Source organism: Pagrus major, chromosome 11, assembly GCF_040436345.1.
Source record: "Pagrus major chromosome 11, Pma_NU_1.0".
Taxonomy (NCBI): Eukaryota; Metazoa; Chordata; class Actinopteri; order Spariformes; family Sparidae; genus Pagrus; species Pagrus major.
In genome coordinates, this window is record NC_133225.1 from 30,570,097 (window position 1) to 30,587,588 (window position 17,492).

General features: G+C 39.0%; 1 protein-coding gene across 3 annotated transcripts in view; it reads left to right on the forward strand.

Annotated features, from left to right (window-relative positions):
* The window catches only part of nos1apa (nitric oxide synthase 1 (neuronal) adaptor protein a), a 209,744-nt gene that overhangs the window by 153,534 nt on the left and 38,718 nt on the right, over positions 1-17,492 (forward strand). For all 3 annotated transcript variants that reach the window (XM_073476516.1, XM_073476517.1, XM_073476518.1), the window contains exon 8: positions 3,810-3,971. In XM_073476516.1, coding sequence (XP_073332617.1) covers positions 3,810-3,971 — 162 coding nt within the window. The remainder of the gene's footprint in view (positions 1-3,809; positions 3,972-17,492) is intronic.

The window sequence follows — 17,492 nt, forward strand, 5'->3', positions numbered from 1 at the left end:
TTTCCAAGTTAACCAACATTGAAAAACAATGGATCTCATCACTACTGAGGCATTTTTTGTATTAATGAAGTTCTTATTTCTTACCCACAACCAAAAGATTACACATTTGGTGTTTCTCAGTAATCTTCATCCACTGAGCGCCTCAAATACCCACATTTTCCCACCCTATTAAACATCCCTTATGACATTTTTTCATGCGCCGCAACCCTTTCCAGCGCGCTCTTCCACACTCCAGGCGTCACGCAGTTCCTGAGAGTAGAGTGCCTTTCAATTTTCATAGCTGTTTGGACAGTTTTTGAAATTACAGTGATTGGCTGAAGGGGATGCTATAATTAAAGGTCAAACAAGGTAAAAAACTTTTGTTTGGCCCAGAGGGGAAAATGTTCACAGCTACCATGCTGTTTCATTGACTCTTTATATATTTTGACTGCTTCTTTAAAGTTCTGTTAAAGTGGCATGACAGGATTTGTGACCACCAGTGAGTGAGTTTTTGCAGTATTGTTTGTTGCTTTTTTATCTTTTTATTATTTATCTTTATTAAAATACGTATCCATTTTTTGTTGTTGTCTTATTCAATGAACTTTTTGCCTTGTGGTTGTTTTTGGTCTGCATTGCTGTCTAAATTTGAACATCCTACGGTTTGTCAGTCGCTCATAAATTTAGGGCTGTGTCTAACAATTATTTCCTAGGTAAATTAACCTGTTGGCTATTATTTCAACTATTTGATTAGTTGTTTGGTCTATAAATGTCAGAAAATGGTGAAAAATGTCAATGAATATTTCCCAAAGCCCAAGATGTCATCCTCAAATGTCTTTTTTTGTCCACAACCCAAAAATATTCAGTTTAATGTCATAAAGGAGTAAAGAAACATCTTTACTCCTCTGAATCATCTTATTCACTCTTCCAGTTACTGAACCTTCCCTGTTAGCCTGACAAGACTCACTGTTTCAAAGCCAATGCAACAACCCTGTTTAACATTTACAGGCTGAGTGTTAGTTCAGTGTCTGCAAGAAGCTTCTGTGAACTAAAGGTAAATGATGTGTTTCTTTTTAAAGACACACCTCAAGTGAAAGTGAGCTACTTTTAATGTGATCTTACATGATTCTGAGGAGTGTTTGCCAACAAGTTTACCCTTGCTCTTTTCTTTTCAAGCATGAACACACACACACCTTGCCTTGCTATCCATTATGTGATGGCCCAGAACAACTTGTCAACCTGGATAATTTCCTCTCATTAACCTAAAAGATCCCGCTCAGACAGACCATCACTCATACATTCCTCTCATGGACTGAGTGTGTCTGTGTGTGTTCATCGTTGTCTGTGTGTCACCAGAAGGTGCTTAAGGAGAGACAGATGGCGAAGAGTTTTGGCACAGATTCCTTAAGACGGGTTCAAGTTCAATTTAATCAGGAGTCGACTTGTTTGCCAACCCCATACGGCGTCGCGACTCCAGTCACTTTGAAGCACCTTGCGTTCCTGTTAGCGGTGTGACAGTCTGGTTAGTTTGGATTCAGTCAGGAACCTAAATTGTTCAGACTCGGCAGCCATGAAACAATTTTCAGAAATACTTAAAATCAAGCAGGTAGTTTTTGCGGATCTGACTCATGCAAGCTGGAAAAAACAGGAAATCAGAGAAGACACCAGCAGAAACCAATACATTTGTCTAAAGCAAGCAATGCACATTTCATTTCACTTCAGAAATGTGTTTTGATGCCTTCATGCTAGCATAGCTGTGGCCAGAGGCATAATGTTTTCAGGTTGTTAACTGGACCTCAACAATGGACTGTCTATCCGGCCCATTCTTGTGAACATGATATCTCAACAACAGCGTAAGGGAATTTGGTACATTTTTGGTACAAATGTCCACTTGGACTCAAGGATAAATTTATCAGATTTTGCTGACTAAAGGGCAAAGGTCAAGGTCACGGCGCCTCTTTCTCATGAACACAATATTTCAGAAACGTATTGAGGGAATTTCTTCAAATTCGGAACAAATTTCCACTATGACTCAAGGATGAAATAACTTGATTCTTGTGAATGCTGTATCTTAGAAATACATTGAGGGAAATTCTTCAAATGTGGCACAAACATTCCATGGGACTTATTGGCCATTACTCAACAATTCGTATGATAATTATAACTATAACTACAATTTTACATAAATGTCTGATGGGATAAAATGATGTTAAAATAAGGTTATGGCATTTTATACCTAAAAGGTCAAAGGTCAACTTCACTGTGACATCATAATATTCTGCAAATAAATATTTTGACCATTTTTCAACGCCACGGCTCAGGAACAGTTAACTGACGCAATTGTATGCCTCCAGTGCTCAAAGGCTGCGTACTACTACTTCTTGTTTATAAACTGTAAAAACTTGCCAACAGTATTGCATCAATCTTAAACAGACATTGTAAGACTTTTTAAATAATTAGGATGTACATCTCTAAGCACTTTGTCCAATCTCCATGATTCATGAATCAAATTTGCCCTTCATTACACAGTGAGCTCTGTTTCATGTGACCAAAACAACAATAAAATATTGAGTAACAAAGTCACTTATTATTCCCAATCTGTTTTTTTTTTTTGTTTTTTTTTTATATTCAGATTGATTTTAGAATAAACACATGCAAATATGATTGGATTTCAACAGATGCATTTCAGTTCGGTTGAAGATCTGATTTGCCTGCAGTCTGATCAAAACATCCATGTGGAAGATGGATTTTCAACCTTTATCAGTCACTTGCTGGATGGCATTGAGTCACACACATTTGAGGTTTATGCTATAACCCCAAGGTCCCACCCTTCTCTTTACAACCACCCTCACCATTTAGTGGGTGCCACAAGTGCAGCAATATGGCGGGGATTGCCCACTGGTTTCCCAACATTGAACACTGCCAAATGTCTATCACACGACAACAAACGGAAAGATGCACCTCCTGCGTGGATTGAATCCTGTCCCCAGCAGTGGTGGGAGAGCTTCTTCTTCTCTATACCAACTGTGCACCTCTTTTTAATGGGCCATTCCAAGGATGTGATTGAGGAGAAACGTTTGGACAAAGCCGCAGTGTTGGCTTTGGAACGATGAGGTGTCAGATACATTTGTTTTTTCCCCACTTTTAGATGTCCATAGCTTGGAGTTCATAATTACTCTCGAATACCAAATGTGTCCAATGCTTAATTTGAGCCGTGGTGTGATTAAGGCACCAAATCTGCATAACAACACATGTTTGTGACTGGTGGAATGACAGAGTGGGCACAATGTGTGACCGGTTAGCAGAGCCTTGAAACAATTAGGATGCTTGATAGCGTTAGTCGGAGGAGAGCTGAGTCCCACAGCTCATTATTGTTGGAGTGGAGCGTTTCAGTGTCGCTGATCTGCATTCTCATCTCACTCTGGTGCAACTAATCAGCAATTCAACATTTCACATTCTGATTCTTGTTTTGATGATGACTTGTTCTCTAAGGCATATTATTGATGCTGTTGCTTGTCCTGATTGTATTTATTTATTCATTAGTCATTTCTTTTCTTTTTTGTGTGTGTGTATTTGCATCCTCAACTTTGTAACTTTTTAGAAAGTTGTGGAAACTGATGCCGTAGTTGTTATTGTTGTTTGACTTAATTTACTTAAAATTAGACACTTACTTAAAATTAGACAAATATCTAATAAGTGTGTCAAATATATAGATAAATATAAGTAAAATAAAATTTTAGATTGTGTAATAATCTTTCTTTCAAGGCAGCAATAAGCTTCTGCCAAGCTTTTGTTTGTGAGTTTTACTGAGTGAGTTCTACTCTCTTTCTCAGCCTTCAGAGGAGGTCTCTCTGATGATATCCAGTCCCAGGATGCTGCTCCCTGCATCGGGCACGCTGCCACCAAGTGCCCCCCTGTCTGTCCACCACCAGATCCAGCTGCTCCAACAGCAGCTCCAGCAGCAACAGCAGCAGACACAAGTGGCTGTAGCACAGGTGAACCTCTCTCACACACACGACACGCTTTTTTCCTTCAGTGGAAAATTAACAGTCAGTTAATTCCTTTTATTAACACTGTATGAACAGTCATTTCATTTGGATCACTGGCAGGAGAACATGGCTAATCAAATCTGAGCCGAGTAGTAATAAACATTAGACCAAAAAGTATATGAATATAAATCTATATTTACCGTTTATCTGATGGTGTAAGAGATGTGTTTAATTTCATTATTTATATTATAAACTCCCTGTTTTCAGTGATATCACAATTCAGATTCCTCCATTACCTGCACAAAGTGTGATGTCATTACCAGAACGAGTGGTACTTGTATATGATGCCGTGGGAACAGTTGCATTTGCTGCTTTTGTTCTTTTCTGCAATTATACAGTTTAATTTGAAGTCAGTAGAACAATGAGGGCAGCACTACTGGCTCATTCATGTGTGCTCTGCTTCTATGGCACCTAAAGTCTGGCATGGAAGCCGTTTGTGGAGGCAATTTTAAGATCAATGAAAAGGCAAAAAGCTGAGAAACTCAGGAATAATAATAATTCCAAGCAAAATAAAACATTTGGGTTTATTCTCATGTGCTTTACGTCAGTTGAATATGTGTTTATTTATGGTGTTTCAGACTTTATCCACAAGGTAAAAAAAAATGGTTTGCAGTTTGTACATTGTCTTGTCTTTGCCTGAAGAACATACTGTAGAAACACCCACACAAGTAAATCAGCCCAGAGTCACCACATAGAAATACAAATACATCCCAGCATATACACTGCTCATATATATAAATAGACAACGGCAAATCAAGTGTTTTCCTGAAATCAGCAGGGCATTTTGCACAGAGCTGCTGCAGGAGAGGGAGCGACGCTTGTACCAAAACATGATCTTTTCTATTTTAGTACCATAACCTTCATCTGAATGATAATGCAATACAATAATACAGTTTTGTTAGAGAAAAAAATGACTGAATGACATGCTTGGTTGGATTAAATATCATATTAATATGGCATCTACCAGTTTCATAACGGGGTTTGTTAAATCCTTTGTGAAGGATCTTAAACTGTGAATGTGCACTTTTGTGAGACAAAGGATTTTTTGAGAAGGCTTACCAAGTGCTTCAACAACAGAGAAAATGGTACATACAAGTAGAATTATCAATTACATATTCTTCTTGCACTGTAATAAACTAGCAACAGTCCAGTTAAACACACAGACACTTCAGGTCAGTGTTCTATTGTGTGAATTGAGTAAATTTTCTCTTAGCAACACACACAAACACAAAAAAATTAAAGAAGGAAAAGAATCTGTCATCATCCCTGAGCATACAAAATCCAAATCCATTCACTCAAGTGGAGGGTTAGGACTTAAAAGCCTTTGGTTAGTAAAGTATGGACCAATAAATAATTAAAAAAAGATCTCGATTGGTATTCATTGTATTCACTGGCCGCACCAACTGTGAAAAAGGAGCATGTGATCAGTTGGAAACATTCAATGATGATTGACAGAGTGAAAGAGTGAAATACCCGCCTGCAATCCAATCTGGATCTGAAAAAAAGTTAATACCGAGTGCACCCAGCATCAAACATCAATCACCCAGCTTGAGTGGCTGCAGTTTGAGAAGTGATGGGTGACAGCCGTGGCTCCAGGCTTATGAGCTGCATGAACACACACACACACACACGCACACATAGTTTGTCAACCTGCTTGCGAAAGGCCACAAACTGCAATTTCACAACTCGACATACCCCGACATCTTTCTGTGCACACACACTCCTGACCCAGAAGTGTCCCACACAGTTAAACACTGAAGTGTCATGGCTTCCAGAGACAGACACCGGGGTGCTGATGAAACCAGCTGTTCAGACTGAACTGTTCCTTTGCCTTGTACCTTGTCTCCAACTGACAGCTCACACATTCAGACTGAGTGTGCTCAGACATAAATGGCATTAATTTTACCTTGATGAAGCCAGAGGTCAGTGCCCGCTGGCAGAGACGCTGGTGTAGATTTTAAAACTGCTTTAGCACATGAAGAAAGAATGACCTAATGTGGAATATTTCAAATAAATATGTGCTCCACCTGAGGTGGTTTTGTCTGACCTTGCTTCTTTTGCCATTTAGCAAGGTTTACCCAGAGGCCCTGACTTGTCTGAGCTGTTGTAACAGTTTCTACACAGCATCTAAATTAGTTTTCACTAAAGTTTCTTTCCTTTAAGGCTTATTTGTCAAACTCTGTGTGCTGCTGTTTCCATTTTTTTTCATCGTCAAGGCTGGTAATGGTAGTTCTTAACTACCTGAGCAATTAAAAATGTACTGAATTGTTCCTTATTTATCAACCAGTTAAGCCTGTGGTTCCTAAACCAGGGATCAGAACCTCAATGGGGCCAACATTTCGACCAAAGTGAACCAAGTGCTTGCTATTGGCTGGTGCTAGTGACCTGTGAACCTTTTAAAGAACCAGTTTGCTTTCCTCAGCCAGGAAAGCCACTGTAGAGTAGGAACAATTATAGAGGACTACATTGATGATGCTCCTGGCTTTGTATGCCTACAATGGCATCTTGATGACTGATCTTCGGACCACTGTTGCTTTGATTTGGTGTCCATATGGAAATATTGTGTTTATTCTCTCATGGATAAGTCGGCACACTCAGCACTAGCTCTGTTTTTAAAAAAATGGTGGTCAAAAGAGGCTTGAGTTGGTCCTTGGTCATGATAACCCCGCCCAAGCCCCTGACGTAAGCAGTTCTTTGTCGTAGACCAGCAAAAGTGTTGGTGCCACTCTGGAACCAGTTTTCCTGGTCGAGAGTTTCAGAGTTCTGAAACAGCACCTAAACCGGTGGTTCCTAATGTGATAAGAAAGAAGAAGAAAAAATGATAGATGGTTACAAAACGTCATTTTTTCTGACTCAATTTTTTTTTCTTGTCAATTGCTGGATAGTTGGACCTGTTCAGGCTTCTGAACATTCACTCAACACTCATTCAAATGAAAAAGATCTATGAAGACAGAGTTCCTTTGGAAGGACGTTGGGGTCAAACACAACTTTCGCCCCGGAAGATCAAGTTCAAGTCCTGTGTGTAACCTAAAGTCATTGTTGACTTATTTGTTACCTCAACCTGGTCATCTAAATAGCCTTTTAATCCAATAGTCTAACCAGGCTTTGCATATTTATCATTGCTAACTGGGCGACAGAGCCCTGGACGTGCAAAAGTGACACTTAGAGTTAAGTAGAGCGTAGGGAGTGAGAACATAGATATCTTTGTGTGTTGATTGGTCAAAACGAGATATTTGAAGATGTGACTTTGGCCTCCGGGAACTTCCAGTTTGCGTTCTCTATCTCTTATTTCTACACAATGATTACTTAATTAAAACAAAACAAGACAACAGATTAATCAAAAATACTTATAGTGTTTTAAAGTAACACTTCTTTGGGGTTAAATACTTGTAAATTTGTTTCAAGGGTTTCTTTTCTTTTTATTTCTCAAATCAAATGAATTCATTGCTTAAAATTAGTTAAAGACAATTTATTTAATGATTGCAATCTACAGCAGCTGTAGTTTGGACCATGACCCTTTTTTTTGTTCACTTTGTAACATCCAAGCGCACATGAACATTCAGACTCAACATTATTCATTATTTTATTACATGTTTGTGTGTCTATGTACACACATGCACACATACACAGAAACACACACACATACACGGACAGGCACAAGTTTTTCTTGAAGTTGTAAGTGATTTTCAAGAGGACTACCCAAAGTTAAAGATCAAGTGTTTATTAGGAGAGAGAATGAAACTGTATCTGTATGTGCACAAAAAGCCGGAAACAAATATCTGTAGTCCCCCTCTTTCTCTCCCCTACTTCTTTGTCAAACTCCCCCTCACACTAAACTAAACTAACTTGCCTGAGGCTACTTCTAAGCAGCAGTAATGAGGGTGGGCTTATTCCACCACTGAAGGTCAAACAGTTGAAAGTAACAAGCTGATTAGTTCTGCACACTGTGGGTGAAGACATGGAGGAAGAGAAGGATTACATGGCTGGCACACTCGTAAAATGTGTGTGTGCATGTCTGTACATCTTAATTTGTGTGTGTTTTAGTGTTGAGTCTTCCAAACTTTATTTCTCATTCAAAACAACAGGGCCTTCCCTGGTGTCTTTGCCTCAGTTTGACACCAGAAAATAATTGTTCTAGTTTTACTTCAGTCTTTTCAAGTGAAACTATTTGTTGGAAACGTCTCACAGGATCACAAAGAATCCGTCTTAGTTCTGTAAAAGCCACTCTTGTTTTTGATTGTCTGAAACAGCAGGCCCCAGCTGATTTTTCACAGTTCTCAGGTTTGAGTGCAGCGCTGCCATAATAATGTCAGTGCCAACGCAACAACACACAGCAGTGATAAACAGACTGATTTGTTTTTTTACTTAATGTTATACAATTTTCATTAAATCCAAACCTGTTTATGATACGATTTTATGATATGATTCATGTCATCATTTTCTTCTGCAATCGACAATCGACAGTCGTGCTGAAATTACCTCTCTATATACAGTAGTCATTTTCTTTTTTAGTGGCAGATTCTGCCATTCGTGTCCAGGATTTAAATTGCCCTCACACCTCCCAGGGATACACAGGAAATAGGGATTCTAAGTGCTGTATCGTAGGCAACTGAACTTGTTTCAGTTTCTTGAAGACGTTTCACCTCTCATCCAAGAGGCTTCTTCAGTTCCAACTAACTGGAGGGGAGTTTGCAGGCTTTTAAACTCTTTGTGGGAGTGTCCATACAGAGTTCCCTCCCCAGACAGCTTAACAACCATTCACTCCTGGGCTCACCTTGTAGCGTAGGGCTGAAAAAAGATGCTTGCTGAGCAAAAGTTGGGCGCCAGACAGGAGCACAAGGCAGCCTGCCGTTTATTCCTCTAATAAAAAAAACAAATGGATAATCCCAAAACATTTGTCAACTCAACACCATACAAAATCCCAGCTAGCTCAAGGCCCTAGCTACAAAAGATAATTAACCCAAACAAAACACTGGCCAACAAAATAACTGAAAACGAAAAGTTAATTGTTCACCACGCTAGACGAATCAAAAATCAAACAGATAAATCACTGTAGGAAAACCAAAGGTAATCGGACAATAAATCAACAGATTGCAAAAACCAAATAACAAATCCAAATTCAAAATGCAAATCCCAAAAAGCCATATCATTAAATAACAAAAACGCATTCACCATCAAAAAACATGCGTGAATGGGTGTTGATGCAGTTCAGTTCTGATTGAGTTCAGGTTAGTTGAAGTTCGTGAGGGTGTGTACCAAGGTGTGTGTGTGTGTGTGTGGGGGGGGGGTTATAGTGGTGGATTCAGTTCAGTCCTTTTTAGTTCAGTCTGATGTTATGTGTATATGGGTGCATATGGGGAGGTAGAAAAGGGCCAGGGTATAGGGAGAGGGTTGGCTGTATTGGGGGGAAAAGACCAGACAGTAGCTGAGAGGGGTGATGAAGCCAGGAGAGCAACAGGCCGAGACCACTTAGCTGTAGAGTTGGCTGAGCCGGGTTTCAGACTGGTTGTACGCTCCGAGTACCGCGTAAAAGACATCAGATGGATTGATACACACTCCGGGGTAGCGTTTAATCCTTCTCAAGTGTTTAACTCCTCTCCAGCGCCGATTAGCTTGGGTATCTCCTCTTACTCTCGCTTCCTCCTCTCTCCTCCATGCTTTCTTTGTCTACCTGAACAAACATTTTTTTCCCCCAACTCCCAGGTGAACTTAATTACTTCCTAGTCCCTCCCCTTCCTCTGAGGAGGGAAGGCAGTGATTCACTTCCTGCCACAACCTAGCCCTAGCAACCCACATGAGGGCCAGTTGGGTCAACGACCCACAAGTGGCCCTAACGACTCTGAAACTCAGAGCTCACACGTGTCCTTAACGACTCTGTAAGGACACTCCCGCACCGCGTTAAAAGCCTGCAAACTGAATGATAGATTAAGCATGATGAAACTCACCAGATTAATAATTGGAAGTTGAATCCCTTTTTTTCCTTTCTGTCTGTACTTTGCCGATGTTTTTTTAAAAATCTCAACATCTGCATGTCAAAGTGATGTTGAATGATGGCAGCATTTTTTGTTGTCCCTGCATACTATGGCAGACATAACTTAAAAGGCCCTTTGTGGCCCAACCTGGCAACTGGGACAATCTTCTTTATGTTGAACCCTGCTGCAGAGCCCGAGCAGAGGTCACAGTGAATGGAAGTAAATTAGCAAGCTGGCCAACGCTAATCAGAGCTCACTCAGGGACGAGTGGAAGCTTTATGAAATTTGACCTCTCTCTGTGTCTGTCTCCTCTGAGCTTGGTTAATGATCTCTCCTTCAGTCCTTCCTTACTCCATTTACTCCCTTACAATCCTTACTTACTTCTATTTATGTTTATTGCATACTTTCTCTCCGACCATATTAATTTCTTCCTCCTTTTAGTTATGTCTACCCTATTTTCTTCCTTTCTTTTTTCTTTGCTAAAACACATCTTCATTCCATCCTTCCATTTGCTTCCGTTTGTCTTTGCACATTCATTATGCATCACTCCATTCCTTTCTCCTACACTATTGCTTGGATCTGCTCCTCTCTCATTTCTTCGAGCACTCTCTCGCCACATGACAAGTGTTAAGTGCATGTCTAATGGCTTCCTTATCATTGCACCTGCAAAATGATCATTTCCTCCTTCACTTTACCCCTCCAAAAAGGGAGCTAAAACCAGAGCAACCAGTGTTGGAGAGGTTTCAAACACTTCCACATGAAAGGGACGTGGCGTGGGCAGGGAATGCAATGATGGTAATCCTGTGTGAAGAGTACATCCTCACCAGCCAGCCCTGTGGAGTCACAACGCACAACCAACAGTCATAATCCCCTTACACTACGGGCGGGAGAGTCACTGTTTTTCAGTTTTGTGTGAAAGGGAAATGGTGTCATTTAAACAGCCTTATCTTCCAATTTTTACAAGATTAGGAGGTAATCCAGAAAGACCTGATTTTTCTTATTGCTTCATTTTATCTCCATATGAAGTACCAAGTGCTCTTTGCTGTTTTAGTGGTAATGGATCATTTCTGCGTTCTGAAGTCTAATAAAAAACATAACTTTTAGAATAATGAAGCAGTCTGTTGGGGTATTTTGATCAGGAATCATACAGTTCAAGCTCAGATGTAGGTTGAATCACAGTTGTCTTTTAGAGAAGAGAACGAAGAAAAACGGAGAGCTGTGTGAAAATACTTTAAGTTGTGTATGTTTTGTTGAAATCAGTTAAATAAAGATAGCTTTTGCATTGTAAAGAACTGACAACATGGAAGGAAACTAGCCAGCGAAACTGTCAAACCGTTAGGAGAAAAGGAGTGGGGAGGATGAAAACTGTCCTCAGGCACTCTTCTGTTCTGGGGACCAGTTTTGAACAAAGAAAGCAATAAAATGGAAGAGAGATGCTGCTGCCTAATTAGAGCATTAAAGAGTCATTTGAGTTGCTTGAAGCTCCTTCAATTTCACGATGCTCAGATAAGAGGGCAGAAAACATTGGCTAGCAGCAGGTTTTTCTACCAAGGGACAACCACAGTGCAACACAAGTGGAGCACCTTTTTAATTGGTTCTTTGTCTTGGCTCCACTTTTGGTAAGTGGTTTTAGATCTTCTCTCATAGAGTTTTAACGGGAATATCGACATATTATTGTTGGTGAATTGTGGTCTAAAAGGGCATTGCCATGCTGTCTGACAGGCTGGTTGACTGTGTCCTTGTTCCCTTTGCATTTACACTTAAATCTTATTTATTAAATGTATTTATTTAACCAGTTCTGTCCGAAGTTCTCTCCTGCAGACAGGAACAAAAAAACTGAGGCCAGTCTCTCTTTTATGCAGCCCTTGTGTTTTTCTCCATGATTAAACCAATTTTCCATCTATCCCGTATTTTTAATGACTTGATTACATAGTCATTACATGAATAGGCATATTGTGCATTAGCCCTGAAATTGTGTGATACAGAGGAATTAAATTATGTTTGTCTGGCTACAAAGCTGCCGCAGCACTGATGTACACCTCCATGGAAAATTAATTAGATAATGTGGAAAATGAAGTTATAACAGCATCAAAGGGATATATTTCCTCCACAGTGGTGATGCAGAAATATATCTTGATATAGATATAGATTGGATTTTCTCAAAACCCTGTTAAGGTCAGAATAGGGCAATACATTATCAGTACTAGTGATATGAAAGACGTGTATCTTTCCTTTACCTGCAGACTAGAAATGTTCTGTTTTCTGGCAGAGAAGATGGATCAAACTCTTAGGCAGTTGTTTGAACATTATTACGCATACATTCTTCTCGAACACATAATACAATATATTAATATTAGGGCTGTCAATCGATTAAAATATTTAATCACATAATTGTCAATAGATAACTCGCAAATAATCACAAATTAATCGCACATTTTTATCTGTTCTAAATGTACCTTAAAGGGATATTTTTAAGTTTTTAATACTCTAATCAACATGAGAGTGGACAAATCTGCATGCCTTATGCAAATGTATGTTTGTTATTATTTCAACAATCCAAAACAATGACAAATACTGTTGGGAATATTCTCCTGAATAACCTCAAAGGTAATGTATGCTCAAAAAATATTCATTCATTAAATTCAACCTTTATTAAATCTCAAAAAAATCATTGAGGGCAAGCCCTCATTTTCAATGATGTCAAGAGCACAAATAAAAAAACAGCATAAGTGCAAAAATGTGATAACAAACAGAAACAAACATAATCACAGAGCGAGTAAACAGAACGGGTACATAAAAATGATAACAGATAGAAGAAATATGACAGAATACAAATAAAACGGGAAAAAAAGTGCTAAAAATGATAAACTGCAGCAAACGAACATGACAAAACACAATTAAAACTGATGTGCACAAAAGATAAATGGCAGACGACCATACAGGACAGCACGTAGTTAAAAACTGTTACATTCGAATACTGAGTAGTTTGTAATCAAAGTCTTAAACTGACCTATAGGTATAACTGTATCAAGTTTGAATGTACGTTGTAAAATGTTCCAAGTGTATGGAAGCCTGAAACTGAAAGCGGTTTGCCCAAATTTAGTGTTTACCCGGGGAACTTGGAGCATTATACTAGAGCGTGTTGAATAGTAATAGTAACAGTTTAATAAAGAGCTGATTAAAAAGGAACAGAAACCAATGGCTGTCACATCTAACTGTTAAAGGTGCCCATTCAACTTTTTCATATAGAATACAATGATGAGTGGAATAACAGTCACCAGTAATGAATCTCAGGGCGGAGTGATAAACCCAGTCTAGTGGAGTAAGAGTAGAGACAGAGGCATGTCTGTAGATAACATCACCATAATCCAGGACAGATAAAAAGACAGCTTCACTGATCCGTTTCCTACAGAACATGGGGAAAGTAGTTCTGTTTCTGTATAAATAACCCATTTTTGTCTTAGCTTGCTAACAAGTGTGTTAATATGAAATTTAAATGTGAGTTTCTGATTCAACCAGATACCCAAATATTTGTATTCAGAAAGCCTTTCAATACTGTATCCTGTCTGCAATATCTGTGGCTCTTGAGAATAACCTGAATTTGGTTTTGTTTGCATTGAGGACTAAATATGCTGAAAGGACATAACATCAGTGATATTAACACACTGTAGTGTCCAACTTTACACGTGTAAAGATTAACTAAACAAGCTTAATTGGCCTGCAAGCTGTAGCCACCCATTAGCGAGGTGGAGAAGGGCTCTGTGTGCTTGGCCAGCAAGTAGTATTTGAGGCTCGACGCACTCCAGTGGTAGCTCAGTTCACATCGACAGTAAATGCAAATAACTTTGTTTTTGTGGAGAGAACCATCTGGCAGAGCTTTGAAGCTGAACCTGCCATTCAAAAGAGCCTGTTCTTTATCCATTTCTGCTCAAGGAGGTTTGTTTCTGCTTTCCAACCACAACATTACTGCTGCATTGCTTCCTGATTTCCCAAACTACGGGGCGGGCCGAGAGTCATAACGTGCATGAGTTTATCACACGTCAAAAAATGTATGGCATTAAGAGGAAATTGTGTTAACACGTAATTAACTTTGACAGCCCTAATTAATGTACTTTTACTTGTAGTTACATTTCTACTAGAGGATTATTTTCCATTGGGTATATATTTCGGTGGAGGTGAAGATATTTTCATATATCTTGATGTACTATGTCACTCTACAAACCAATGTCTCAACACTTATACTATTTGTTTTACTCTTGCAGACCACAGCTAACATTCAGAGATGGTGTGCTTTGTTCAACGTTATAGTCCCAAGAAGCTAAAAGCGTATGTAGGGAAATGAGCATTCAACTCATCTGTGACTGTAACTTGCTTCAACACGTCATCATACCTACATGACTGAATCAATTGCTAATGACTCCCAAAATGACATAAATGAACATTAGAGAATACCACTGATGGGTATACAGGACCTTCATCAGCACCTGGTTAGCATTGTGAAATGGTCACAGTTTGGTAAGGTTTAGGCACTAAAACCTCTTGGCTAGGTGGAGGAAAAGATCATGGTTTTGGTAAATAAGCTCCTCCTCTATATGCGGACGTTGTTGCTCTTTAATAATACATCAACTGACTTCCTCCCTTGCTGCCGTCGTCCATAGCTTGCTGCTTAACAACAATAATAAATGTAGATCTTCCTAAGCTCCTTGCACAAACAACCAAAATGGCAGTAAACCATAACCTAGAAAGGCAACCTGTTAATATAAAAGTCCCCAGACTCTAAAAGAACACTCAGTTTTGTGAGTTGTGGAGTTAAGAGGAACTTAATAAACTTTGTGAAACGCTGACTCATGCAAATTCCTAACTATTAAGGCCTTCTTGTTAATTCGGCTGATGTTGATAGCAAATGTGAACAGCCACTGTATGTCTTTCCTTGAAGGTGTGGACATACTATATATTTTGTCATTTGATTTGTAAGGATCAAAATATAAGCTGCAGAAAAAAAAGTTTTTTTAATTTCCACATTGAATATTGTATTTTTGTGTGAATAGACAGACACAGCCACTGTCAGAGAGATCCAGCTTCAGGCTTATCATCTGTTTCATTCATTCTTTATTTTTTTATCTGTAGAAACAGTCTGTTTCCACAGAAACTGGGTCTGGTCAATTGCAAAATAAAACCAAATTTAACCTTTTGTGGCTGCATCAGAATGAGATGTGTTGCTCTTTTTGATCAGATATGTAGACACAAAGCCACGGTCTGACTTTTAAAAAAGTTTTTTCCCCGCTTTTTTTGCATTGTTAGCTTCTGTGTAGTCATGGGATTGTTCAGTATTCTTTTACCAGCCAGTGCAGCTCAGTAAGACATTTAGCAGGGACGGCATCAGGACAAATGTGACACTTGCTCCCAAGGCCTCAGTATAAACCATGATGTGCTATTAGAGTTGTCAGCAGGGCAGCATATGTCGAGTCAAGCTGCTCTCCTCCACAGCTCAAGATGGGAACCTGTCAGCTGTAAACTACACCACTAAAGTCATCATTCAGGGTGTCAGTCTTTACAAATGAGGGCTGCAGAGGCGCCCTGACCGAACAAAATCTGGAATCACCTCTATTTGTTGCTAAGTGCAAGGATAATGGAAGCGGATGACTGTCTTCCTCGGCATTTTGTTTTTCTGTCTTGTGGGAGAGGATGAAGCTGAGGTGGAGGAGGTACCGGAGGCTTCGGGATGGAGGCTGTGAATTTTGACTTCATCTTGTCTCTCTCTGCCCCAGTGGTTCCTTATTAGAGTGTGGAGGGACTGATGAGTTTGATGAGAACAGGCGTTATGTTGAAGAAAGAACAGGAGAAAGGGGGGAAGCAGTGAGGGAGGAGAGATGGAAGAAGCCTAATACAAGTCTGAATGATCAGCTTGTATTAAGAACAGAAGCTTTATCAGAGGTTAGAAGAAGAGGTTATTTTCGTAGTATTTAGTATTGATTTTTTTTCATATTCAGTTCAATAATATTGATGTATACTTGAATTTAAACCACTTATATATTTTGATTTAAAGTAAGGAGAGTAAAATTTGTCAATTCATTGATTAGTGCATTAAAAAGTGACTAGATAGAAATGATTTTAGTCACTCTGCCAAATATGTTCTAGTTTGCACGACAAAAGCAGTTTGAAGACCACCTGGAAATGGATAAGAGACATTTTTCAGTTAAACAGACAATTTATTTAAATATTAAATCTCTCCACAATAAGATAATGAAGAGGTTAATCTACAATCAAAATAAATATTCAAATGTTCATTTGATATGTAATCTAGCATAAGTCAGACTCAAATTTACTTCTAAGTACAAGCAAAATTCAAATCGAAGACACAAATTAACTTTTTGTCTAGTAAACTAAGTCATAATGATGGAAAGGGAAGTGAAGTTTCGTAGTCCACAAAACGTTTCTGGAGCTTCTAAACAACTGAAGTGGATGGGGAGTTGTTTCAAAAACTAAAAAAATATTGAAAAAAATGTATAAAAATTGCTCCACACAGCTCGTCCTGCATAATCAAAGTCTCCAAAAGGTCATGAGATCCCAAATTGATTTTAAAAAAGGTTATTTACACCCTTTATGATTCCATTTTTTGAGAAACCTTCGTTGTAGCTGCTCAACTGAAGGCGTTAGCGTGCACCCAGTCTCAAGTGGGAACACAAGCTTGAATTCAGATGGAGAACATGCTACTGCTTCTAGAAAAGCAGCTTCAGTGAAGAGTTTGACTTTAAAAAGGGTGTAAATGTCTTTCCAATCCATTTGGGCTCTCTGGGTTTCCTTAGACTTTTATGACGTCAGAGCTGTTTGGAGCCATTTAATGTTTTACTTTACTTTACCTTCTTATTATGTTTTAAAACAATTTCACAACAAATACTTAAGTTGTTTCAACACAGTTTAGCTGTGAAGCTCCAAAAATGTTTTGTGGACTGTGAAACTTCACTGGACTTTCTGTTGGCATGGGGCCGAGTAGTTAATGATTAAATTGTCATTTTCTGTTGAACTGTTCCTTTAAAAGAGGCAGCATACATTAATAAGCATTGTTGAAATACCATTGATATTCAACAGTCTAGTTTTTCAGCATACAGAGGAATAATAAAAAGAGAATATTCATTTTAGTAGAGATCTCATTATAGTGAGGACATCATTAGGCTACGTCGTCAAGTTCTCATTAAAACATGCAACAGAAGCATACAATACACAACAGAACCTGTGCTACATTGTTAGATACAGCACTGATTGAAGCGTTAAATAAATATGAAACACTGAAGGACTTTCTGGAGCATTGTCTGCAGTGTGTCAGAATGCTGAAGCAGCCTTGAGTTTGTTTTGTAGCTTGTGATTCAGCCTGTGATTCACAAGGCTCTGAAAATACACCGCTGCTCATGTCGGTCCTTCACACCAACTCCTTTCATTGAAATGTAATGGGCACCTGTTCAGTCGCACTCAGTGAAGCTATTTGTATGTTCAAATC